The following is a 27,073-nucleotide window of genomic DNA, read 5'->3' as shown; positions in this document are numbered from 1 at the left end:
AGCTCCCAAGTTTCCCCCAGAATTACATAGCGTCGTGGTTTAATCCCAGCTGGCAACTAAGCCCCACACAGCCGCTCGCTCGCTCCCCCCGGTGGGATGGGGCAGAGAATCAGAACAGTAAAAGTGAGAAAACCCGTGGGTTGAGATAAAGACAGTTTAATAGGTAAAGCAAAAGCCATACACACAAGGCAAAACAAGGAATTCATCCACTGCTTCCCGTCAGCAGGCAGGTGTTCAGCCATCTCCAGGAAAGCAGGGCTCCATCACACGTAACAGCTACTTGGGAAGCCAAACGGCATCACTCTGAACATCCCCCCCTTCTTTCTTCTTCCCCCAGCTTTATATGCTGAGCACGACATCATATGGTGTGGAATATCCCTTTGGTCAGCTGGGGTCAGCTGTCCCAGCTGTGTCCCCTCCCAGCTTCTTGTGCACCCCCACCTGCTCGCTGGTGGGGTGGGGTGAGAAGCAGAAAAGGCCTTGACTCTGTGTAAGCACTGCTCAGCAGTAACTAAAACATCCCTGAATTATCAACACTGTTTCCAGCACAAATCCAAAACACAGCCCCATACAAGCGACTATGAAGAAAATTACCTCTATCCCAGCCAAAACCAGCACGCATAGGAAGCCAAGGCTTTCAGTTTGCCACAGGACATTTGAGTAGAAAACACATACACCACGTTCCAGCAGAAGACACACAAAACTGCCAGAGCATTATGGCATCCTGAGTTCTTCCGCAGATACAGCCTCAGTCCACTGACCATTCCATCTTTTCTTTAAATATATATGTCCTCTTCTGAATATCTTACAAAAAATCTACCAGTAAGTCTATATGGTCTGAATTAATATGTGAAAGGGCTGATTAGTGAATAGCTGGACTAAATATGCAAATTACAAAGTTTTCTTCATGGCTTTATATGAGAAGATGTTTTAAAAACTTTATCAACGTCAAGGTGTCAGCCTGCATTTCTCTGTAAAATCTCGAAACTGCTCTTTCATCTATGTTGTAAACACATCAACAAGTATGTAGAATGTCTTGACTTTGAAATGCTGTCACCTTTCTGTATCGTTGTCAGTAGTCAGCTTGTTATAAAAGTGTTTCATATCTAACTCTGTTTCTTTTGGTAGTGTGTCGACACACTGCATTTTTCAGCTGTGTTCCTTGCTGCCTCTTCCATTTTTATCAAAAATTCTGTGTGACAGAAGTTTTTCTCTTTCTTTGCAACATGTTGATATCTCAGGTTCTCCACTGTCACCAAAGCAGTTGTGCTACTTTGAGGATAAGTTGAGTCTGTGTAAACCATCTTCAGCGTTTTGTGCCAAAGTGCAGTGGGATTTTGAACTCAAATGTTTCTGTGATGGTGAGAAGTCCCCAAGCTTCAGTCATTGCCTTTATTCCTTAGCTTGGAAGTTTCCCAGAACATGTTCAATCTAATTCAATGCCTATTCCTGACGTGCTCTGCAATGTGGAGTCCACAGTTTGCTTGGAACAAACCCATCTGGTGATGGGCAATTTCTTAAATGTGAGCATACTTGGGCTTTCTATTCTTCTGCTTCTCATGTAATTTTCTGTTTTGTTTTCAGGAGAGAACATGTCAGGAATGGGTACAGTTGCCTCAAGTGCCCCAACTGAAAGCTGAACATCTGTACAAGTTACTGCATTGCAAAATATAAGACACTCGCTATTTTCAAGTTTTGAATTATACTTGTTTCACAAGGATTTTCAGTCCAAAAATACAACACTGCTGAAGTTTACAGAGGTACAAATCTGGTTAAATTGGAAAAAAATATATTATGTTCAAATGCTTTCAAGACTTGTGCAATAGAATTGCATAGATCTGTACATGAAGGTCAGTGAACCCAAGAAGTATGACGAAGTACTCAACATAATAGATACTTCAATATTAAAGACTTGTATCATTCTTGTTTGTACTATAATATCAACACCTTGTTGCATGTGTAACAGTACAGTTTCCTCACACCTTTCAAAGGCCCACATCATGTTAAGTTCCTAAATCAATACTGTCCCAGTGCTGTAAAACACAAACGTTTTCCTGGTGCCCGATACGGAGTCAGGAGGGTTGGCTTATGTCCCTTCCACCATCTGCAAGGATACGTACTACTTCTGCACTTGTGCTTCCTACTGTTTATTACTCGCCCTGCAATAATATCCTAAAGCTCTGCCCAGGACTGTACTGCACTTTGTTAGCTGTGTACCAGAGACACAGGTTTGCACTTAACCTTTTTATGATGCAGTCAGTAACTACTACTACATTATCAAGCATCAAATTATTAAACTTAAAATCATAAGGCTCAAGGCAATGTTCTTTATGATCATAAAAGTTAAAATAGATAAGTATGGGAGAAAATACGAACTTTGAGGAATGCATGCTCTTTAATGCAAGGAGAATAAACTTCATTTCTGAAGAAAGATCGCTGCATGAACTCTTTTCCCCTCTATCAGTATAGATCACATTCCTGATAACTAACATATCATAAAGAAATATCTTCTAGTTACGATATGTTTCAAAACCAGGTTGACATGAACCAGAGATCAAACAAAATCTGTATACACGGACCTACTTTGAAAAAGCTAAGGATCTGTAGGGTGTTCGGATCATATAGTCTGCAGAAATTTAATTGGCATATTGTTGCCATTTAACTTAAAATGCACAGCATAGCTACAGTACAGAAGATTACTAGAAATAACTGAGTAAGCAGGCTGTCATCCTAGGAAAGACAGTTTAAAATTACCAGAATTATCTCTAGAATACATATGTATCTTAGCCCTGACTACCTCAGGCCATTAATCATATTTGCTGGACCCTATTCACCTCACATGTGGATCACGCTGCTTCTTTAAACACAGTTTATGTGGCTGAGTTGCTTTATTCCACCTTAATCAACATAAGTTTAGGAATTAGGATGGGACCAGGGGAGGAAGAAAGGAAGTAAGATGAGCTTTTCTAGAAACCTTTGGATGAGCATTTCAAAGAGCACAGTAGCTAAAATATTTGCTTCTTTTTTTTCCTAAAGAAAATGGAGTGGACATAAACCCAAGAAAATAAATTCCCTTGAGGAAGAATCAGACATACAGATGCTAAGTAGCCATAGTGTCACACAAAGAATCAAGGTCTCCTTACCTCTCATCTGCTCCTCAAACCATTGTCTGCCAAAATAAAAAACATTTCAACGGACATCAGCTCTCTTGGTGAATAAAAATGCTACACGTAAAACAAAATGTATTCTAAAAATTCATCTTACATCAGACCCATCTTTTCAAGACTCACAAATTTGCTTCTGTCCCTTGAATGTGGACAAATACCTCAGTCATATTAAGATTTCTGCATAAGCAGCTTTTCCAAGATGAGAAACATCCCTTTTCCAGAGAATTGCATTTCCTGACTTATTCTATGGACCTTTTCTTTCCATAGTGTATTTTCTTGCCAGTGTAATGAGCAGCAGCAAGTTAGCAGGCTTTCACTTACAATCCTAACTCCAAGTCAACTGGTCTGCAAGTATTACTGAGGAATATTTGTAGAACTGAGGATCTGGAAGATGAGTGTTTTGGACATATATTTATTCAGTGATTCAGAATGATATGTGAAGACTACTATGAGTAAATATTTAAAAAATTGCCAAAACTGTACACAAAATGAAATTCGTAAACAGTGCATATTACTTCAAAACATGGGCAGAAAAAGACTTTCTTTTCTCTAGGGAACTAGTTTTATAAAATGATAAACAGGCTCACACTGCAACAAGAAAACATTATCAATTAAGTTCCCTGTTCCTGCACAAAGCTCACCACAGAACTGGGACTATTTATAGCATTAATTTTTATTAGAACTGTTTATATTTTTTACAAATGAGAGAATTATTCTAGGAAAAATCTGTAGATTTTATAATACGCTTATCTAATAAAAAGAAGAAATCTACAACTATTTCTTTTCATGGGTTTCTGAATCATTTTTCTCAATGATAGAATTATAGTTTCCAATCCAAAGCAAGAACTTATGCTGACAGGAAATCTTGTCAAAGTGAACGAACTATCAGAGGATCTGGAATCCAGTTGTTACCATTGTATATTAGTAAGTATCGTTGATTCATAATAATTTAGAGAAAAAAGCTAATAAGAGCATTTTGTTGTACCTTATACTTCTGTTGAGATCTGACTTGAACAAAATTGTGCTAGCTTAAAAAACATCCATTCCCTTACTCCTTTTAAAAAAGTACATTGTTGGAACTGACAAGATGAAAACAGCCAAGTTAGTTATTTTCCAAAACAGCAGTTGCAGATGTAACTTTCAGGTTTGTCATTTATTCAAAAGCAAACTCCATGGACACTGTGTCAATGGGACATTCTTTATGTTTTAGTTGTAAGGGAAGCAGCAATGACTTGCCTCCTAGGAGATACACTCCAAAGGAGCAAGTATCACCATGGCATTAATCTCATTTTCTTTCCTTCTGCATAGGTCTCATTTTATCAACTAAGATGATGATTTAAATATACAAAAATTAAAAAGTATCAGCTATGTGAACTGTAAAATCTATACTCAATAAAAAAATATCTCCTTTGTCTAGGTGCACAATTGTCGATGTCTCTAAATAGTATGTGACATAAAATAATGTGTTTGTACATGATGAGATTTGTTCAGGGTGGAGTTCTGAATGTGAAATGTGCTCGTTTTTTTAATTTGAAGATGCTAATACTATACATAAAGAAATTGGTCCTTGGTGGCTAGTCTATGCTTGAGGGATTCAGTGGGAGGAGTTAATCTCTTAAAAGAAAAAATGTATAGGTAAGAAACTGAAAAAGGAAACAAAGGTAAAAAAATACAGAAAAGAACACTTTCCCCACCTCACCATGAAAAAAAAAAAATAGTGTTAAACATATTTTACTTTAGCCACATAAAAACCAAAGTTCAAGAGCTAAACTTCCTGGGGAAGCATATGCTGCAGCCCTGGGGAGCAGTGCCTTGTATCAGGTCTGGGAGATCCCCTCCGGCGGACATGCAGAGCGGTATTGCCAGGTCCCAGTGGGAGCTGCGTTTAGCTCTCTTAAGACCCAAACTTGCAAACACTTATGCACATGAGTAATTTCAGCTGCCACAAATGAAGTTATTCACCTGTTTTAAGTTTTTGCAAGGTTGGTGCAACATCAGGCCCGCATTTGTAAATGCAAGCCAACAGAATAAAATGGAAGAAACTCCTCTTTTCCTCATTTAAGCAACTTAGTTCTTGCTGTATTTTTATTTCCCAATTTTGACTGGAAAATGTTACAGCTGCAAATATTTTTTTTTTAATTCTTGAACCTTACAATTTCTTTAATAAATGAATCATTGCAACCATCTCAAGCATATGTTAATAATCATACAGTTCAGGGGTCGCCTGTGATTTTAAGACCACCTAATACTTCATAGTGATTTCTGTTACGGGGTAGGGCACTTTTTAGAGACCAATGGTTTTGTCACATCTCTGAAATTGTGGATAAAGCCAAACAAAGGAAACTGAGAGAAGACACCGGCGGTTGTCAGCCCACTCATGTCGTGATACTTTTCTGCATTTAGTTTGTTTGTAGCTGATTTGTTCCATTTGCAAGTTCTGGAGAAAACTGAATCTTCTAACAGCTTTGTATTTACTGAGTATTATTCTGTTATCATATGGCTCGCTGACCAATGTCTGGTGTTCATGATTTTCTAGTCGTGTTGCTCCAGAACATGCAGGTTTATGACTTAGTATGTGATCTCCACGAGCTGGAAAGACTCAAAACATATGGCAGATCAGATGTTAGGCTTGGGGAAAATCAAAAATTAAACTGTCTCAGAGCAGTTGAGAGAATGCTTTGCTATATATTTTATGTGATTTGTGTATGCGTTGAGGGAGATGTCACCTAGGGAAGGGAATCGAAGAAAAAATAGCTTTAAAAAATGAACTGTTTGTATTATCCCTTTAAACTTTAAAGTCTGGTCAGCTAAAAGCAGATGTTGTGAACTAAGATGGAAACTTGCCTGAGGCCAGAATCGAAGAAGGCATTCTCTAATAGTAAGAAGTAAAAATGCTTTCTGGTTTCAGAATTTATTATAAGCACAGAATGAATGCTTATTGTATGCTTATAAGCACAAACATTTCCCCACTTTTATTCAAGTTACTGAATAATAGTGGTGGGTTCAGAATTTGATTTCAGACAATGGGTTCATTAGCAATCCTGATTGCATTCTAAGCTCTTTATCATAAAATCTTTTGGTTTTCTGTGCTGGCCAAGATCCTGTCATGTTGGAAGTAGGAATGACCTGCTTCTTACCCTTGGCTGTCTGCCCAGTAATTAGATGGGGAGGTGGATTAAAGCATCTAAACATGCGGTGTAAATTTTGGAATATTGTAATATGACACAGTTCTGATGCGAGTCTTTTTAAGGTAAGAATAATAAAGGAAAGACCTCATATACACAGAATTGTAAAAATGAGCATAACCTTTACTGCATGCTTTTAATTGACCTGGGTTTACACAGTCTGAGAATACACGTCCATTACGTAAACATACAATGTCTAAGAATTTGAAATGGAAAGTTAAAAATTAATCAATATTTTCAAGAAAGAAAACCAAAAAAGTTGATTAAATAAAAATTATTTATGTTAAAATCAATCAATATTTGAGAAAATCTTCTGTCTCCTTTTCATCTATTTATGTATGAGGAAATACATATTTACAGTAGCTGCCTCTCTAGTATTTGTTGAATGGCATGAAGCTTTGAACCAGCTTAAAATTTAGTCTTTCTGAGACAGTTCTGCAATTTATTTTAAATTTACTAGTTCAAAAGCTATACTCTAATAGCAAGTCCAGAATTATAAGTTGCAGTATTTCTATGGAAAAAAACCCCCAGCAACCTACTTCTGCATTTTACAAATACTTTATGTGATATTGTTTCAATTCATATAAATTGTTTGAGGCAGCTTTGTTGCTGTAGGCCAGCAGCAGCAAGAAAAAAAAAACAACCTGAATGCTTTTCAGAAATCCACTAGAAAATATTTTAAGGATCAATGTTTTCAGTGTATTTATTTCTTCCGGTAGGATCCTTTTAATAACAGAGTCATATGGCACCGGAATCGGCTGTCTCTTCTAATTTATACCAATGTAAAAGTGAGTAAGGACTTTTCAACAGAGAGAGTAATTCCCAATAAATCCATGTTTGGACAAGCTCTAAATCTGGAACGAGTGGAGTCCCTCCACATTCCTTTTTTTACCGTTTTAAGGAGAATTTAGCCCCTTACTTTCCCATTGGTTTCAGGATTTGTGAGTGTAGGTGGTTTGTCAGGCGTTACGGCCGAGCCGCGCCTCTCAGGAAAAGCCCGCCATCGCGGAGCGGGCCCCGCGCCCTCCATTTCGTGCCAGCGGGAGCCCGCAGGGCCCGCCGCGGCGACAGCAAGCCGGACCCGGCCGGCTCCCGCAGACTCTGGAGGGCGGCCCGCCCCTGGGGCAGTGCCTGAAAAGGACCGGCTGGCAAGCGCCGCCTCCCCCTCGCTCGGCCGGCCCGGCTGAGGGGCATTGATTGCCCCGGAGCTGCCCTGGCACCGCCTTGGCTCCTCCGTTGCCGCCATTTTGCGCGGTGGTGGCGGGAGGCGCTGTTGGTGAGGTGGGGGCGTCTCTGTCAGGTTCTCCTTCCTCAGGCGAGGGAAGAGGGTGGGAGAGGGAGCCTGGCTGTGAGGGGGCCCTTAGGGGCTGGCAGGAACGGGGAAGGAGCGCTGTGAGGCGGGGACGGCCTCTGCCCCTGCAGGGCACCTGGCTCACAGCTGGCAGCGAGCAGTTGCAGTTTGTTGGGGCCGCCGCTCCTGAAGGTTGCAACCCTCGCTGTGGGGCCCCTGGAGAGAGCGCTGGGGTGAAATACAGAGGTCTGAGGAAAGGACTTGGTTTTAGGAGGGGAGTGAAAAGCAAAGGGGCTTCAAAACTGAGGAAACCCCATTGTGGCCTGCAGTGTTCGTAATAAGCATGTAGTAATCTGTTTCTTAAAGCAGATACATGAGAGGTCTTTGCTTACAGGAGTTGGCAGACATCTCTTTGTAAGTGTGAATCGATGGTCTGTGCTGCTTCTGCAGACACCTACTAATCTTCATTCTTCCATCCTGAATATGCATTTTCCCAGTGCTATCAAACAGCAGAGAGGGTATGGAAAAGACTTTGTGATTCCTATCCATCTCGGAGACATGTTTTAGGCCCTTGCCTCCCCCCCCCCCCCCCTTTTTTTTTTTTCCTTCTGTTTTCTTCCTTTAAAAGTCTGAGAGACTTTTCACTATTTCTTGGCTGGGGATTTTGAGGGGGATGTCCCAGCTGACAGCCAGCAAGCAGGTGGATGAATGCAGGACTGCATAAAGGAACATTGTGCCACGGTTTTCCAGTCTCAGAATGACCACAACAACTCCTATAATTTTTATTTACATTATCAAGCGATTGCAATTAATGGAGCCAGTCAAAGAATGAACAACTTACAGAGAGCAGGGGCCTGAAGGGCCTGGCAGGTTAAGTATTGTGTATAACAAAGACTGCTCAAGGATGGGAATCATAAATCCAAATTATTTAAATGGAAGTTGCATAATCATAGATTGACGATTCCCCACCTGAGGTATGAAAACCATTTCATGCTGGTGTGCGGTTTTTGCAGCTCCTTGGAGCTGATGGAGTGGTGGTTATTCAGTTGGATGAGCACTTAATGTGGATAATTACTACTTGAATAGCAACAACTTGATAGTGCTCCTGACAGATGCTTTCTGCTGCCACTGCTGATACCCAAGCCTGAGAACTCCTGCTTTAGATTACTGACCTTAAAAGTATGCAAAAACATGGTGGCAAAATTAACCAGCTTTGTTAGGTTTGTTAGTGTGATTTCTAAATTCTAGAGTTATTAGTGTGAAGGAAAAAGTGGTAAAACCTGGCGGTGGGGGAGTGACAGAAATTGGTAGAAGTGGTTTTGCAGACTTACTCTGAAAAGGAGTGTAAAAGGGGCATTGACACATTTCTTGTTTGAAGTTCTAAAACCTATCTTCTTCACTGTGTTCGCAGACAGTTTTGATTACATGCTCTGTATTCTGCTGGTATTGTGAAATGTTTTCTGTTTAAAATTTGAAACATTTCTCTGGAATATTTGAAGTTTTACAGCTTCTGTGGAAGAAAAATATTTTTAAAATTTTTGATTCACAGCTGACAGTATACAGTAATTAAGTAAACCTGAATCTTATCTGCAAAGCACTCTAAAAGATTTTTTTCATATGTTACTAATGAGATGCTGGACTACAAAAGAAGTGTCGCCTTTGGTTTATCTCTGTAGGTAAAGAAGATAGCTTTGCTTTGTTTTTTATCATCAGATTTGGCCTTTATTGAGTTTTATAAAGTCTGTTGAAGTTGATCTGGTGTTTTACCGTTTGTTTCAATGAATCTAAGATTTTTGACTCATAAAATCCTTTCTATGGTATTCTTTTAGTGAGATCTTTGCTTTTTAAAGTTGTCCTTAAGCAAAATTAAGAGCTGTGAAGCTTCTCAACACAAACACATAAAGAAAACATGTTTAATGCCTAGAGTTGGTGCTAAATGAAAACTATTTAAATTAACTGGAGTGTTTTTAAAACGGGTGTATATGATAAGTAATTTAGAAATAATCCCTGGTCCTGATGTTTCAGAACAAACCTGTTAACGTTAAGGAATTGGGCCCATACTCCAGTTATCCAGGTAAGCAATTTCTATCTATGTTAAAAAAAAAAAATCTGATTTGCTTGTAAATTAAAATAATTGTTTGGGTTTTTTAGATAATAGAATAATTTTATTTTGTAAAAATTGACGGAAGCTGATCATAAGGCAGATTGTATTTTTCCATCAGAACAGAAACAATCTGAGAAAAAAATGTATAGTCTGTAGTTGAATAGAAGAATCTTAGTATTATTCTTAGAACTTAAATAATTTAACATAAACTTTGTGTGGATCTTTACTCTTACCCACTTTTTCCCTCCTGACATGTCATGGTAATGTAAAGGTTGTTTAAAGTGCCGTCCTACAGGATTTTTTGGTCATAAGTAATAGGAACGATATTTTATCAGGAGAGAGATTCTTTTTTTTTCAATTAAGGATGCAGACAAGAGCTCTAAAAGAAACTAGAAATTAAGTATTGGCACTTATAACTAATAAGCTTTCTATTGCTTATACAGGTTAAATTCTAGTAATTTCAGTTTCTCAGTTCCTTGTGCTGCCTTTTGCAGATTAAGAGACTTCACATTTGGTCTAAAAATGTTTAACTCTGCAGATATGGTCTTTTCATTGGATAATTTGTTTTATGAGAGACCAGATACAAGACAAAGGTAAATCTTTATTGTTAAATATATATAATTGTTTTCCAAGTTTTTCCACATTCTGCATCATTTTACAGGAGAATTTTTTTTGTAACTCCCTTTTCTGTCTACCAATAGAAATGTGGGGCTAGAAATTTCCAGGTTCATAACCCTTACTTTGAAATGGTTTTCCAAGCACACTGAATTTTGAATGATACAGGTGTATCTTAGGGCTATAAGAAATACGGGTTAGCAGAAGTTTTACCTCTTAAATTTTCTGTGGTTAAAAATCACATGAATTAAAGAATAAGAATATTTTTTTTTAGCAGGAAAAACAGTAGGTTATTTATGATTGGTGATTTGTGGAGGGTTGTTAGGAGGGATGATGTGGAGGTTGATGCGGAGGGTGCTTAAAGAATGCTTTTACCTTACATTTGTGTGTTAAAAATAGGTATCTAGAAAATGAAGAGCCTAAGATTTGGTGTATTGCACCTGCTCCAGCTATTGCTGAAATTCCAGCTGTAGAAGAATTACAGAGGGAACTGGAAAAAAACGCAGCCAACACTCATATGGGTAAAATATCATAGAATAGAATCATAGAGTCATTTAGGTTGGAAAAGATCTTTAAGATCATCGAGTCCGACCATAAACCTAACACTGCCAAGTCCCACTAAGCCATAATATTTGACATTCATTTTGAATGGCTTAAGAAATAATTAGCTTGACAAATAATTCCTCCTCTCTCTTCTAATGCTGTGAAATATGAAGTATTCTAGGTAAGCAAACACAGATAAAGAATATATTTTAGTTGAGAGTGATGGTCTTACATATGTTTGGAGTATTAGCAGTCCTCTTTGGGCATGCACAGGCTACAAGTTTACTGTGCAGAAGTGGGCAAGGTAAGAAGTTATGATCAAAATGTCAGCTATATGAAGCATCATAACACAGTGGGAAGCATCTGTAAAAGCATAATGAAACACATGGATGATCTGTCTCCCGACCAAGGAACAGAGAGTTTATATGAACCTAACTTTCTTCTTCCCTTTTGGGGCTTTTTTCAAATTGCTGTTCAGGAGGCCAAATTTGAATCTGGCCATTGATTGCTGCTAAGTGGAGCTTTCCTTCCATCTAGACATTCAGGATCACCTTCAGGAAATTTATTTTAAAGAATTCGCTTGCTTTATCTCTGTCAACTAGATGTCTGCATTTCTTAGCTGCTGTGCTGATTTATGATATTCTCTGTTTAGGAATTGTATTGTTAAGACAGAAGTGTATTTTTCTACTTTATGCAAGAGCAATTCCATTAAGAACTACTCATTCAAATAAGCTTTCTGGTGTTTGTAGAGTTAGAACTGTTGGGGTTATGTCACAAACAGGCCATTGTCATTTTAGGTTTCTAGATGGATAACGCTGAAATTAATAGGCTGTGGAATAGAGCTGTTGTGTAATCTTGTTGCATTCCATTGCTTATTTCTGCTCTTGCTTTCCTTCTACTGACAGCAACACTTGTATGGTCAGCCAGATCAGGACACCGATCCTACTGCGAACTAACCCTGCAAAATGTGATAATTAACCAAGATGACTATGAAACCAGCCTGTCACCAACATCATTACGAATTTTGACTGTTGAGATTGCAGGGTTTATCTCACAGCTGTTTGTAGTAGGAACTTCAAGCTTGGTCATTGTGTTATTTTTTTAAAAGACCATCTTTATTCTGCGACAGGGTGAAGAGTTTGTCTTACAAACAACCTTGTAGTTCTGAGGAATAGTTTTGCTCCATTACTTTGTATAAGAAGCATAGAAAGTGACCCTGGTTTTATAACTTTTTAATTGACAACAGATGCATTGCATTCATCAGCATGAGTATTAAAATATACACTAAAGTTCTTGCAATAAGACAGAAATATCAGTTCATATATGTGAATTTGGTTTATTCTGTGTGGAAGATATTTAGTAAAATTACTATGAATAGGAATATGAATATTAATAGAAATAATAATTTATTGTTTTTGTAGGAGGGAGAAAGCACCAGAAGTTTATACAGCAATGTAAGAGTAACACTGAGGAAGTAAATGATAAATCACTGGCACCTGTTCATTTTGGCGTAGCCTCTGAAAAAGAAGTGCTCCAATTAAGTGTAGGAGAAAGAGAAAAAAATAGTTTTCGGCATCAAAGTCTGAAAATGGTTTCATTTTTTCTCTCTTCTGACCAAGATAAATCTAAACCAGGAACAGGGGTTTCTCAGCAACCTTGTGCAAATTTTTCACAAAATAAAATATTGAGTAATTTTCCAGAGAACAGTGATGATGAGAGTGTCCATTCAACATTAAGAAAAAGGTAGGTGTCTAGTCAATTCTGATAATTTATCAACTGTCAGAAATATATTATCATTTTAGATACATTTGTTAAATGCGGAGTTTTGGATCCTTCAATTGAAGGTACTTTAACAGGGCTCCAGACACTAATTCTTTTCAGTATAAGGAAAAAAGGTGTTTCCTTTTGGCAATATTTTAGTACTGTAATTACATGTGTCTTGAGCTCAGCCTCTTTTATGAGAAAAGTAAGGATGAGGTTTGTTGCTTTAATTTTAAAGAAATGGTTAGATAACAAAGGTTTTTCAAAATACTATTTTGAGTTCTTTGTCCACACGGTAATGAGCAAGAAGGCTAAGATCACTTGCTTTTCAGAGCAAAGGTCAGCCAGCCAGGAATACCTTGAGCAGTTCTCAACATGATTTCAGTGCTGCCTGGGAGGAGGGGTTTTACAGATAGACTCCTCTTCTATGCCCAGCTCTTCTCATTCCTCAGAACCTTTATGTCTCTATTGTTTTTAATTATGCAGAGATGGACAGCTAATCTGCTGTTGGGATTCAGAGCCCATCTGGACAGGCAGTTTATTCTTTCAGGTTCTTTCTGGAATGAAAGTAAAGTTAAGATGTATCTTGAAAAGAGTCTTCTTCAGGTAGAGGAGTGTCAGATTAAATAAAATGAGATAAAACCTTTTTTTTTATGATTGTATCTTACTAGTTCTGCTTCTAATAGAAACATAGATGTTTTTCAAATATTAGAGAAACTGTGTAACATTACAACAAACTAACAAAAATCCTGGATCTTTTGCAGCTTATTTAAAATGTCTGGTTATATGTATAAAAATACAGACTTTAAAGATAGTTCTATGGATGTGAAAGAAATTGATACTTACTTAAATACAAGTGAAAACATGAAAGAAGTGAGAGAAGAAGGTTTATGGAGAAATAATCATCATGTTCCAATAACTAAACCAATAACTAAAGACTCAGATTTTACTCTGCATAGGGTAACTGACGGGGACATTGCATCTAAAAATGGAATTAAAATTAAATCATTTTCTAATGCTTCAGAGATTCTGGATGTGACAGGTAATTATTACTCTATTTCAAGAAAAATAGTCCACTGTCTGTCTTTGGTATATAATAATAATGGATATCCATGATCTGAGGTGGAGTGAAGAACATTTTCCCATCAGCTCAAGGTGAGATAATTGGCTAAACTTGATAGAAGATATTGCAATTCTATGGAACTTAATTGCATTGTTGTTTAATATGAGCTGGGTAAACAATTTGTGAAGAAGAGTCACGTTTTCAAAAGTGCCAAGTCATGTAAACCTTTTTGAAAATGTCACTTCAAATCAGTCTCCTAAACAATTTGAAGAAGAGCAGCCTCGTCCCTTCATGTGGTAAATAGTCTCATCTTCATTTGAAACCAGAAATTGAAAATGGAATGTTTATTTGTGATGCGGCTCAGATTTGTATCTTTGTAGAAATAGACTTTAAATGGGAAAAATCTGGAAAATGGAGGAAAGTGGTGAGGATTTTGATGAAATGATAAAATACTTGTTTCAGAAATTATTTTTGTTTTTTAGTAGTTTTTAAATATGTGTGGTTTATTTCTAGATTTTAAGCTTTATAGGACAGGGACTCATTGCATCTGTGGAATGTACCTTGTGTACCTGGCTAACTGCTACATATACAAATACAGTATAGACAAATAGTTTTAGCAGAAAGTTGTAGGGCAGAGCTTTGGCTTAAGATGGGATTTGGAGGCTGGTCAGGAATGGAAAACCGTGATTCCTGTCTGATTGCCTTCTGGGCAATGGTGACTAGATTTGTGGATGAGGGGAGAGCAGTGGATGTCATTTACTTTGACTTCAGCAAGGCTTTTCATAGAATCATAGAATGGTTGAGAAACACTGTCTTCCACAACATTCTCGTATCCAAGTTAGGACATTAGGAATGGATGGACAGCTGCATCGGTAAAAAAATGGTTGGATGGTCAGGCTCAGAGGGTAGGGGTTAATGGGTCAGACTGGGCCCACATGCCTGCCACAAGTGGAGTACTGCAGGGGTCTGTCCTGGAGGAGGGGGCTGCCAGGGATCTCATGAAATTCAGTAGGGACGAATGCAAAGTCCTGCCCCAGGGCAAGAGAAGAACCCCTGGGGTTCCCCTGGGATGGACCAACTGGGGCCAGCTCTGCGGAAGAGGGCCTGGGGTCTGATGAACAGCTTGCTGAACCTGAGTGAGCAGCGTGCCCCAGCAGTAACAAAGGCCAACAGCATCCATCCTGGCCTTTTGTTAACAGGAACAAAGCCAGGAAGTTGAGGGAAATGATTATCCCCTTCTTCTTGGCACTTTTGAGACCACATCTAGATACTGCATCAAGTTTTGAGCCTCTGGTATGGGCAAGACATCCTTAAACTGGAATGAGTTCAGCATTGAAAGGGCCACCAAAATGATCCTTTCAAATGATGAGCTTGTGATCTCCCTGTCCTATCCTGTCAGCTCCTTTTGTGTCACCTGGACCTTGTTGTAGCCTTGCAGCTCCTCACAGAACACATAGCTTGGGGTCAGGAAGATATTTTTCATGGTTGTAAACAAATCTGGCTTTATAAAAGTTTACTTCATTTATTTCTTTAGGAACTACAGGAAGAAAACTGGAAGTTTTGAGGGCTGTTACAGAAATACGTATCCTTGTGTTTGCTGTATCTGATTTACTGATTTTATTACAATGCTTTTACATTTACAAAATTATAGTGTTTAATTTGTAGCCATGGGAACTCATGCATTACACTGTAATAGTTTTGATTTGTAACGTAATGCTGGGAATCAAATGATGAATAGGTGTTTGCCTTTTGGACTTCCAAAGCTAGAATGAAAATAGGACAACTTATACATCATCCATTGCTAAGCAAATTTATTCTTATTTCAAACATTCAAATTTTATCCTCAAAACTGTTTATTTTTAAAATGTAGAATGTAAAATTTTTAGTTTGCATAATATATATTTGAGGCCAGATTTTATGTGCAAAGACACATACACACATATATCCCCATACACTTTAAATAAAGGAAAAGTGAATTAGTGTTTAGGCTTATTAGGAAAACTGAATCTATCTTCTTGTCCCATTTTCTCAGGAGAAAATAAACTTATATAAATATATTCCTTTTAGGTCTGTATTTATGTTATAGTGTGCATACAGTATATTTCCATTCTTTAAGCAGATTTTACAATAATTTTCCTTCTTCTTGCCCCTGCCTTGAACACGTAGCATAATTAACCATCCATCTATACCTGTCAAACTTTATTTTTTCTTTTTTTTTACACTGTCTTTTCAATATTTTGTTTCTAGTAACCTATCAAATGGCAGGTTAAATATCAGGAAGAGGAAATGTCTAAATTTAGGCAACTTAAATTCACGTGAATAGCTTTAAGAAATGTCATGATTTCCAAAATGAGTAAGGACTCAGTTGTTCTGATGTTGCCAATTACAGATAGTCAATGTTCTGCATCTTGGAAATAGATCACTTATTTAGAGACATAATTTTAGACAAGTCTTTTTAAAAAATCCTTATTTTCTGTAGTCCAATATTACTTGCTTATCTTTACCCATTTCTAATGTTTATATTTAACTACTCTTATTTCTTGGTTTACTCCCTTTTCTTTTCCTTTTTATTTAGTCTTTTAATGTAACATCAACTGAGGCCTCAGCAGTTTGTTGTTCTTGTTACTGTTGGTATTATGTCTGACTGTGTGTGCATCCTCCGCCTGATCGGATGGTTACAGTTAGTCTGCTTCTGTGGCTTCAGTGCAAGTCCAGACAAGGATCAACTTACTTATTTGGATTTGTAATGTAACAATACTCTCTTTCCTCTTACTCATATTTTAGATAAGAATGTTGTTGTCTGAAGAATACACCATATTAACAATTGAAAATATCTTTAAAACCACTGTCAGCACTAAGAGTGAATTTCTTTGCTACTGTTACGACTGGACATACAATATTATGCTAATTAATTTGTGTTATATTACAAATATAGTGTGGCCATTGACACTTCAGATATGCTAACGGCAGTGCTCTGCTTGCTCTTGTATCTGGTTTGCAGTGTAGAATAAAGCTTTTGTCCCTTGCAGTTTCACATTCCGTAACTGTATGCGGTTCTGTGAAGCCTATGCCAGCGAGGAGGTTCTTGATTACTGGTATAATCCTGAGACCTCTCAAATAGGTTGTGGATTTTTGGTGAAGTGGAATATATGGCACACCAAGAATCTAAATAAAGCTACTAAATCATTTAATAAGTTACTTTTTGATATTTTTTTACAAGCCTGTATCAGTGAAAGATTGTTGCATATGTTTTAAGTTTGCGTTTAAACTTCAAGAAAGAGATGCATTTTACAGTTCTAAAATAAATTTTACAATTTTCACTCAATTGTTTTCAATTCCTTAATGCTGTCAAGCGACCCAATTTAGAAGTATTTTTAAGGAGTTCCCATATTTTAACTATGCACAGTCAAAAGCTTTGGATGATGTAAGTAAGAAACGTTAGCTGCAACTGTAAGTAGTACTTTGTAGAGAAATTTAAATGATACTTTGATACTTGGCACTTAAAAGGGGTTAGAAAACTGTAATATATCTAGAACCTCTTCCTGGAATAATTGAGCAGGGGTTGTGCTTAACTGGGAGAAGAGACCGGAAGTACTTTTAAAAATGTTTTTCTCAGTTTTAAATACATTTGTTTGAAGATGTGAATTATATGTGTATTTATGCCTACAGATGAGTAATATTTTTTAATGATTTTCACAAGAAGATTAAGAAAAGCAGAACTTTAGAGAAGGTTGTCCTTTTGGAGAAGCGATGTTTGTCCCTGCCTTTTTTATCAGCTATGCTCTTTCTTTAAAACCCAAAACTTATTTTGAAAGCAACCAATTTGAGAAACATTGTATTACGGGTATTGCAGAGAAGAGATACAGGTTCCACCGGAGTCTTCAACAGAGCATTTGAAATTTTTATTCAACTCTAGGGGAAATCCCAGTGTCATTCACAAACATTTCTAAGCATGTGTTTTAAGCTACTTTTGATGCTACAGGTTTTTGTTTGAATTTTTTATCCACTAAGTAATGTTTTGTAAAGAGAAGATTTTAAGAATGGTGCTTATATAAGCAGAATATTAAATTATACAGGGAGCTGTATTTTTGCTTTTTTTCCTTACGTTTTTAGTTTTATGCATGGATTTGGGGTATTTTTCCTTATTCCAAATTTGTGTTTGTTTTCTGATGAGAGTTATACATCATATTGGCCTGTAAAATAATCTTGTGTGACTCTCTGTTCCTAGAATAATGGAAAACTGCAGCTGTAAGCAAGGTTTACTTTCATGGAAGTTGCAAGAACAGAGTTCTCAGGGCAATAGTTTTCTTAAAAAAAATTTTTTTTAATGGCTTATGTATTAGTACTCCTAAATATAAACTTGTTTGTAAGGTACCAGGAAGGACAAGATTTGCTTGTCATTCATGTATAAGATACGACAAGTTGTTAAAAATTAAGAGAAATCAGCATATTAAAAAGATAATAGTCATGTATTTTTTTTTTTAATTGGTTAAGCTTGCAAAATTCAACTTGGTAGCAACTCTCTGCTTCCAAGAAATAAGTTGAAAACATTCAACTTGGTAGAATTTCTCTGGTTGATTCACAGTGAATGTTACAAAGGATTATTTAACAAAAATTAGGGAAAATTTTGTATTCATACAGCATTCATACTTCATTGATTTTTGTGAGAAAAAAAACCTGGAATGGTAGATGAAGAGCACAGGTAATTCCTGCAGCTGTTCAGCAGTACTGTCAGTGTCAGTCATTGCTACAGTTATTTATAAGTCAAGCACTAAGTGATTCTCATTCATCCCTGTGAGCTCCTAACAGTCATAGAATAGTTTTAGAGCATTAACAGCTAGAAGAAAAGGAAAAAAGAATGAGAATAGTAGAATCCGTGAGGTGTTGTGAGGGAAGGAAGGAAATGAAGCTGCTCAGGGCATGCTGCATGGAGGGAGGGTGAGCGAGTGACACTGTGGAGGAGGAGAGAGGGTAGAGTCAACCTGGTCAGGGGAAAACGGGGGAAGCTGACATGGACATACCTGGCTTCTAAGATGGTGGAGGATGGAATGTGGGGGAAGGCAGGAAGCATAGTCATAAAAACCTACTTTCATCATTATTGAAAACTTAACATTCTTTTAAAATTATATATATTCAACAATGTTGGAATTTTGAATGCAGATTGAATTACAGAGGGAAAACAAATTGCACTTTGAATTTGAGCACAAAATACCTCTTTCTGATGAGCCTACGTTTGGTTTTGGACATTGGCTGCGATTCTGTATTAACGTCATCTAAGGCTAGATACTGGGGGTTTTTTGTTGGTTGCAGAATGGTAGACTTCATTACATAGTAACCTTAGATGAACAGTATCTCATTTACGTTTCTGTGGCAGATGTGTAGCAGATGATGTTCTTGCTTTTGCTGTAACTTAAAGTTCACATCTAATACAAAAATTTTTAGAGGACTACATATATCAATGTAATAGTAATTTCCTTGTGTCATTTTCCCCTAGAGAATGCTTTTGGAATGTATGAATAGGTACAAGGGATAGCTGTGTTATATTTACTGCTTTGCAATTCTTTCCTAGCTTCTTTACACAGATAGGAATTTTGTGATTTGTGCTCCGACTGGCTCTGGAAAAACTGTAATGTTCGAGCTAGCTATTACCAGATTACTCATGGAAGCCCCACTGCCTTGGTTAAATATTAAAGTTGTTTACAGTAAGTATTATGCAGCTTTAAACATTTTGGTGACAGCAGTAGAAAATGTCATTCTGTAAATGTGGAGATGTGGAGTGAGTGCTTTAATAATATTGAAATTAAATATGTTAAGAAATTGTGACCTACCTCATTCTTTAAGAAGTTGTTTCTTTTAGGGTTTGTTTTATTTGTGATACCATTGTAACTATTATTAGTATTTAACAGCACTGTGTAATTGTAGTGTTCAGCATTGCCTATACAAATAAAAATTTAAAAAATCTTGTGAAGAGTTTGTCCTCTAAGAAGGCAAGATGTACATGAAGAAGGAAGCAAAGGAAATTAGAAGAAATTCTTAGTGGCAGAGCCAGAAATTATGCAGTATCTTTTGTATGCCTGTCTCTTGCTCTGAGATGAGGATCAGATTTTCCAATATTCACTTACCTGGCAAGGTTTTGTGCTAACTGTTGCTTTCTGTCTACTAGTTCAGAGGCAACAAAGCTGTGGTCTTCATGAGTTTAATTAACCCATATAGGAACTAATAAAAATACTTGAAGATAGTTACAACAATTACACTTTTTTTCTTTCCTTCCTGGAGAATTGAGTTCATATCATGTAAATCAGATGAAATTGGTGATTTTTTTCCCAGTTTTAATTAATTCATACAGTGATATGATGGTTAATCTTTATATTTACAGAAGTTTCAGCCTAATTATTATTTTTTTTTAAATTCCCATGTGTTCAAATTCTTACAATAAACGTAGAGATGATTTAGAGTTTACCCTGTGTTGTGAACAGATCTTTTATAAATAGGCATGTATTATAGTTTTTCTGTCAGCTGATCGAGGTGGAACATTTCAGTGTTCTGTAATGTTTTTGATTGCCTTGGTAGAATCCATACAAATTGGCTGGTTGGAACTTTCAGTAAGGAAGCAGTTACCTGCTGGTGGAATTAGATCTGCTGACCTTTCCAGGTTTGACAGTGATGGAGAAGGAGACACGTCAGTCTTCCTCTGTTGCAACATTTGGTGTTAATCAGATTATGTACTGCTGGAGCGTGCTCTGGTACCTGGTTCGTCAGTGGCCTGATGTATGTGAATAAGCTTGCAGTAGCTGTTTAAATTAGAGTTGTTTCCCACTAGCTTTTAACACGTGCTGAGGATTGGTGACTGAAGTTCCAGGAGCAATCGCTAGCTTCTTGCATTCTTGCATAGCGAAAGATTATGACTTTTGCAGTTTTGTGAGTTACTTGCTGGTACCTTAATGAACTTTCTGGAGCTAGGGATTTTCCCTGCTTTATAGGCCACTGATACGCTTAAAAGTTTTTACACCTCTTTCTGAAGCAGAAACTGGTTCTTTAAATCTCTTCATCTTAGGGATCACTTGTCAGCTGATATGCAGAAATTGTTCATATTCCAGTGGCTCTAACTAGCCTAGGATATAATCACTGCAAGATCTATTTGCTGGTTTAGGACCATGTGTAGATCACTTCTTTCACTTAAATTACTGCATTTTCTGTATAGATTACCTATCCAATATAGACTTACATGTGTTGCTAGTGTCGGTCCTTGGAGAGAATGACTTCTGATTTCTAGAAATCAACCTCCATCTGCAAAAGTATAGTATGTATCCTCAGGGAAAAAAAAAAAAAAAGAAGAAATTGATTGTTTTAGGAGTCTGTTCATGAGGACCAGCATCAGAACTGCTACCTGCTGCGTTAGCTGCTACCTGTTGTGTTAGCTGCTCAGTATGACTGTGACTACACTTAACCGTATATTTGGTTTAGATAGATTTTGATCTCTTCTGGTATTCTGTCTCTTGCTCGTGGATGGTTTCTCATTTATAACCCCTTTTTTTTCTGAATATAGAGTTCTCAAATCATTCTGAACTGGAAAAAGGTTGATATTTGTATGATCTTTCATTAGAAAATATGTATTTCTTGTGGTTTCTTCTGTCTGTGAGAAAACATTTGATAGTTGAATGATTGTTTCCATGTGGGATTGAGGAAAAAATCAGGATTAAGAGAGGGCATAGATAACATTAATTCATTAATTAAAGGGTTCTATTTCTGATTGCTGATAGGGAAGAACTGGGGCCCAAAGCTCGACATGGAATAGGATAATAAGGATGATAATAATATCAGTTACAAATATTATGGTTCTGGGAGCAAAGCTGAAAATTAGGGAAATTAAATTCAAGAAGACATCTTAAAAATGTGTGCATTTATCATCTTTTGCAATACAGTTAAAGATTTGATTTTCCTGATATAACTCTGATTATTTTGTGTTATTTTTAGTGGCTCCGATAAAAGCTCTATGCAGTCAGCGTTTTGATGATTGGAGAGAAAAATTTGGACCTATAGGACTCAGCTGCAAGGAACTGACAGGGGATACAGTGATGGATGATTTATTTGAAATACATAATGCTCACATTATTATCACTACACCTGTAGGTTTCAATCCCAGTTCTTGCAAAACCCTAGAATAAGCAGACATTAGTACTCTACTAATTGTATGCTACTAAAACTGCTCCTTTTTTTGGTAGGAAGCAGTAGTTTTGTGATCCTTATGCTTGCCTGCACACTGCTGTGTGTACTATTAGTTCATATAAACAACAGTTAGTAAAATAATAATGTGCCAGATGAAACATACATGACATTAGCTTGAATTAATTTGCCTGATTTTATTTAAAGATTTATTAAAGTTTAGGCATGTCTGCCTGTACTCCTGGCATATGTTGGCCTTTAAAACATCTTTCACCTTCTGTTGTTGTTTTGTTGTGTTTTTTTTTCTCCTAGGAAAAATGGGATAGCATGACTAGAAGGTGGAGAGACAACTCTATAGTCCAGCTTGTGCGACTGTTTCTCATTGATGAAGTAAGAAAATTAATGTTTTATATGCACTGTTTTTTTTCTTGAAGATAAAAGGAAACTTAGAAAATATAACATTTGTTTAACGCATGTATAGATTATAACTGGAGAAATATTTTGCAAATCTTTTAAAATTCCTAATAGGTGCATGTTATAAAGGATGAAAGCCGTGGCGCAACATTAGAAGTTGTAGTCAGTCGGATGAAGACTGTTCAGTCTTCCCTTTGGCGTCTTTTAGAGAATCATGACACCGTTCCTCCCTTGAGATTCGTAGCTGTTTCTGCAACAATCCCAAACGCTGAAGATGTAAGAGTTACGTTTTGACTGTATTGTAATTAACGTAGTTGTATTTTATAAAATTTACCTGGAGTTATAAATTCAGATTGATAACAAAGTTGTCATTTTGACGCTGTCAGCTGAAGACAGCTGTGAGGTTGATGTTAATGTAACAAATGACCTACAACCATATGGAACTATCAGCCAAGTATGGACATGCTTCAGCTTTAGATTTCTGTTTGTTATTTTTGTCTCTAAGTACAAATCACAACAGACTTGAGATTTCAGTCCGAATTATATTGGTCCTGTAGAAAACAGAACTTCACCTATGATTTTAATGATAAAAGGAATGTCAAATGTGTTAATAGTTTACATGTGACAAAAGTGAAGTTAATTATTGTGTGATGCAGTTAGAGCAGAGCATGATTAAAACCAGAAATTTATAATTTCCATTCTATTTCTTCTTTTTTAAAGATTGCAGAATGGCTTTCAGATAGTAAGATGCCTGCTGTATGTCTGAAAATAGATGAGGATCAACGACCAGTGAAGCTACGCAAAATTGTTCTTGGTTTTCCTTGCAGTGACAATCAGACAGAATTCAAATTTGACTTAACTCTCAACTACAAGATAGCTAGTATTATACAAACATACTCGGAACAAAAACCAGCACTTGTGGTACAACAGCTTTTTTTCTCATCACGTTTGAAATTGTTTCTTTCTTAAAAGTGTTGATTCAAAAAAATCTTTTCTTATTTATAGTTCTGTGCCACAAGAAAAGGAGTGCAGCAGGCCGCTTCTGTTCTTGCAAAAGATGCTAAATTTCTCCTGAGTATAGAACAGAAACAAAGGTATTTTTATATTTGAGTTGTTAATAAGTGTATGTGTGTTTTAGTGAACCTGCGACATCTGTGAAGAAAGCTGTTGAGCTAATCCAGTTTCTAGCAGAGTGTCTGCAACTAAATCATCATCACAGCTGACATACTTTTCAGTAAATTGGCCCTCTTCTTGGGAAGTTTTATTTGCTTTTCAGATTTTTAGGATACTTTTCACAAACATTAAGTTGTTTCTAAAAGCTGCTTTCTAAACATACAAATGTTAATTCCTATGGACCTATAAGGCCTTGTAGTGCAAAGATTAAGCATATGAATAGTTGAAATGGATGTGGTCTTACTACTGTTTTCAGTTAAGCCATAAGAAGTCTTTGCATTATCAGATACGTTTACTAAATACAGCCCATATTAATTATTCTTTACTTAAGGGTTGCCTAGTCATGGCAGCTGCAGAAGCTACTTCCTGATTTTGGACTTCAAACATGGTCGTCTTTGCCTTATGTGAACAGCACATGTAGATTGTAGGTCATGACTTGGAAAGGCTGCAACAGCTGCCCCAGAGAGTCGAGTTTGTTTCCTTTGTGAAGATGGGAAAGGTGGTGGTTGAAAATATCCAAAGAATGTATATTTTAAAAGTTATTTTAAGACTGTGTCCTTTTGATAGTCTAACATGTAGTTGAAAACTAAGAACATCCTTAAAAAGCACAAATGCAGTAGAACTATGGGAAAGTATGTAAAAAATGTACATGTCAAGGAATACATCTTACAATCTTTAGTGGGGTAATCGTGTATCTAGTTTCATGTGAAGATTTATTTTTGCATTTTAAAAACACGCTTGTATCTTTGTATATTCTAGTTACATTAGTGAATCTGTTTTGTGATTTTGAAGTATTTGTATTTTTTTGTGTTGCATAGATTACAGAGGTCTGCAAATTCATTGAAAGATTCCAAACTGAGAGGTAAATATAACCTACTACTTCTCTGCTCTGTGGATAAATACTTGCTTGAGTAAACATAGTCAAGTGACAGATACAATTATTTCATTATCAGATCTTTTAATGTATGGTGTGGCTTATCATCATGCGGGTATGGAGATATCTGACAGAAAAATAATTGAAGGAGCTTTTACTGTAGGAGACTTACCTGTACTTTGTAAGTAAACTTAACTTTGAAAGTCAAAATGTTGTTAATGTATCCTGAGAAGGCTGCAGTTTGGAAGTGGTAATATTTTATGATTCTATAGTTTGTTTAACCTTGGGAATTACTTTGTGAAATCCTGCTAAAGATGTGTTTGTGTTTCACATGTACTTTCACCCTGTGAGTATACATGCGCACTGTTACTAAAGACCATAGAACTTTTCTTCTTTTCAGCATACGTGGAGGTCATCCCCCCTCACGTGTCTGTATAGGTCTGGCCATGTCCATTTCTTTTTGATACCACTGAGCCATCCTGTTGAGGTGGAGCTCTCTGCTAGTGTCTCATTCCTCAGAGTTCACATGATATTTTCTTTGTTTGTGCCCTTTGCAGCAGTGGCTTCTCTGAAGGTAATCTTTTACATTTATGCTTTTTAGATGGGCAGGATACTATTTTCAAACTCCCATGCAAGGTGTTTTGACTGATGGGGAGGTTCCTAAGAAATATTCCATCTGCTGTTACCTGAAATGAGAAGGTATCTGTTTGAGACGTGATGGTCTCAAAAGATTCAGACCCTATGGGGAATTGTCCGTGTGGTTCATATACAACACTGAAAGATTCAAGATTTTTTTTTTTTTCCTGTACAATGGTCATGGCTCACTATGAAAATTTAAGGTAGATACCCTTACTGTGGTCGGGCAACCTTGCTAGAGTTGCAATGTCCGTGGTATTAAAAAGTCTCTGTATCCCTGCAATCTACTGTACTTCAGCTGCCTGGTACACTGTGTGTGGCTTTGCCAGCTGCAGTGCCATTTCCGAAGTCTCAGGAGACCGTGGTTCTACAGTTCCTCTTTGCAAAAATAACCTTGAGAGCCTGTGCCACAGCTGAGCACAATGCGAACATACATATGGACTACCACTGAAAGAATGCAAAGTCGCTTATTGGTACTTAGGTCCTTTGAAATGTATAGTTTGTATGAATATTTCAGAATCATCTGAGATACTAGAATTCCATTTCTACAACTGAGGGGAAACTGAAAGAGTATGCAGCATATTCTACTTTATATGTCTGTGAGCATGATGGGGAGTGGAGTTTTAACACACCTCTCACAGATATTGCAAAAGAGAAAAATTCTCTGGTCTTGAAACAGGGTGTACGTATACTCACAGTGTCGTGTGTGTATATGTGTGTGTGTGTATATATATACACACGCATACATGGACTGAAGATCTCATTGCACTGGTAAATAACCTTTCGTTGCAACTTCTTTATGGTTAAGTTGTTTTTCTTTGACAAATTTCCCAGTTTGCATACCATCACAATATGAAAAACAATAATACTCTCACAAGATGGTATGGTTATGCCTTCAGTATAGATTGGATTCTTCTTTCCTGATGTACCTATAATTACTAATTTTAGTTCTCCTTTCATTTTGAAAAAGAATTGGAAAATTCATTAATACTTTGTTCTCCCAGTGGAATAGTTGTATCAGTTGGCCTGTATAGCTGGCTTTTCATGTTCAATTCCTGCCACCCCATATATTTGTTAGAGAAAGTGAATTAAAAAACATGAGTATGAGATAATTTGCCACAAATTGACTGGTATTTTCCATGTGAAAGTGCATATTGGTAAAGTACTGTGATAGTATTGGTGGTGATTCTGGTTTGGTACCATGGATATAAACAGTGGTAATGACTGATGACTTAAAAAAAAAAAATCTTAAAGGTATTGATCACTACAAAGCAAGATGAAGTCATGGCTTCATTCAAATATCTGTCCACAAAGAAATATGAATAATGTTTCTTCAGTGTGTGTGTGTGTTACATTGAAGATGGATTGGATTCTGTATTATCTCCAAACGTTAAGGAATGTTTAAGTAAAATATCTGGGATGTAATTTGTTGAAGAACACTCAATAATAAATGAATGCTGATGATCAGACACATGGAAATTGTTATGCAAATACATGTCTGTAATCTACGTCTAATTCTTTGTGGTGCAGAATGCCCACTGACTTCACGAGAAGGTAAGAGCTCTTAGGAATCAGAATTAGCCACTTACTTGCTGCTTATTTAATGTCTGCCAGACATTTCAATGGTGTTCCTCTTGCAATCAATATACTTTAATCTGATATAGTTACTACTAGCACCTTAGCTATGGGAGTCAATCTGCCTGCACACCTGGTGGTTATAAAATCCACAATGCACTATGCCGGAGGAATGTTCCAAGAGTACAGTGAAACTGATATTCTGCAAATGATTGGGAGAGCAGGAAGGCCTCAAGTAAGTTAATGCTGTATTATATTGATACTGTCTATAGGCGGATCAGTAGAAACTATTCTTGGCAAAGAAGCTACAATGCCAACAATTTTACTGTGGCATTTGTTTTTTTAAAGGATTGTTATTAATGGTTAAATTACTCCTGAGTAACTTCTTAATTGAGAAAGAAATCTGTTTGCTTTTGTATTGTCCACTAAAAAGTGCTGCTTCACCTTGCTGTGGAAGAAGATCTAAAGATTACATTTGGGTTACATAATGAATGGGGATTAGAGAAAAA

At 36.9% G+C, this 27,073-nt stretch overlaps 1 protein-coding gene across 1 annotated transcript in view; it reads left to right on the top strand.

The window, feature by feature from the left end:
- The first annotated feature begins 7,461 nt into the window (after nt 1–7,461).
- The window catches only part of HFM1 (helicase for meiosis 1), a 42,155-nt gene continuing 22,543 nt past the window's right edge, over nt 7,462–27,073 (top strand). Inside the window, exons 1-17 of the mRNA XM_087732611.1 lie at nt 7,462–7,633; nt 9,669–9,717; nt 10,242–10,340; nt 10,762–10,883; nt 12,327–12,648; nt 13,431–13,708; nt 15,264–15,311; nt 17,083–17,153; nt 19,299–19,431; nt 21,704–21,855; nt 22,205–22,282; nt 22,421–22,582; nt 23,027–23,227; nt 23,312–23,400; nt 24,298–24,341; nt 24,433–24,534; nt 26,654–26,799. Coding sequence (XP_087588737.1) covers nt 10,270–10,340; nt 10,762–10,883; nt 12,327–12,648; nt 13,431–13,708; nt 15,264–15,311; nt 17,083–17,153; nt 19,299–19,431; nt 21,704–21,855; nt 22,205–22,282; nt 22,421–22,582; nt 23,027–23,227; nt 23,312–23,400; nt 24,298–24,341; nt 24,433–24,534; nt 26,654–26,799 — 2,019 coding nt within the window. The 5' untranslated portion in view covers nt 7,462–7,633; nt 9,669–9,717; nt 10,242–10,269. The remainder of the gene's footprint in view (nt 7,634–9,668; nt 9,718–10,241; nt 10,341–10,761; nt 10,884–12,326; nt 12,649–13,430; nt 13,709–15,263; nt 15,312–17,082; nt 17,154–19,298; nt 19,432–21,703; nt 21,856–22,204; nt 22,283–22,420; nt 22,583–23,026; nt 23,228–23,311; nt 23,401–24,297; nt 24,342–24,432; nt 24,535–26,653; nt 26,800–27,073) is intronic.

The sequence above is a fragment of the Nipponia nippon genome, unplaced genomic scaffold (assembly GCF_047370975.1).
Source record: "Nipponia nippon isolate SJK-2023a ecotype South Korea unplaced genomic scaffold, ASM4737097v1 scaffold_5, whole genome shotgun sequence".
NCBI classification, from domain to species: Eukaryota; Metazoa; Chordata; class Aves; order Pelecaniformes; family Threskiornithidae; genus Nipponia; species Nipponia nippon.
This window is presented reverse-complemented; position numbering and strand designations above follow the sequence as displayed.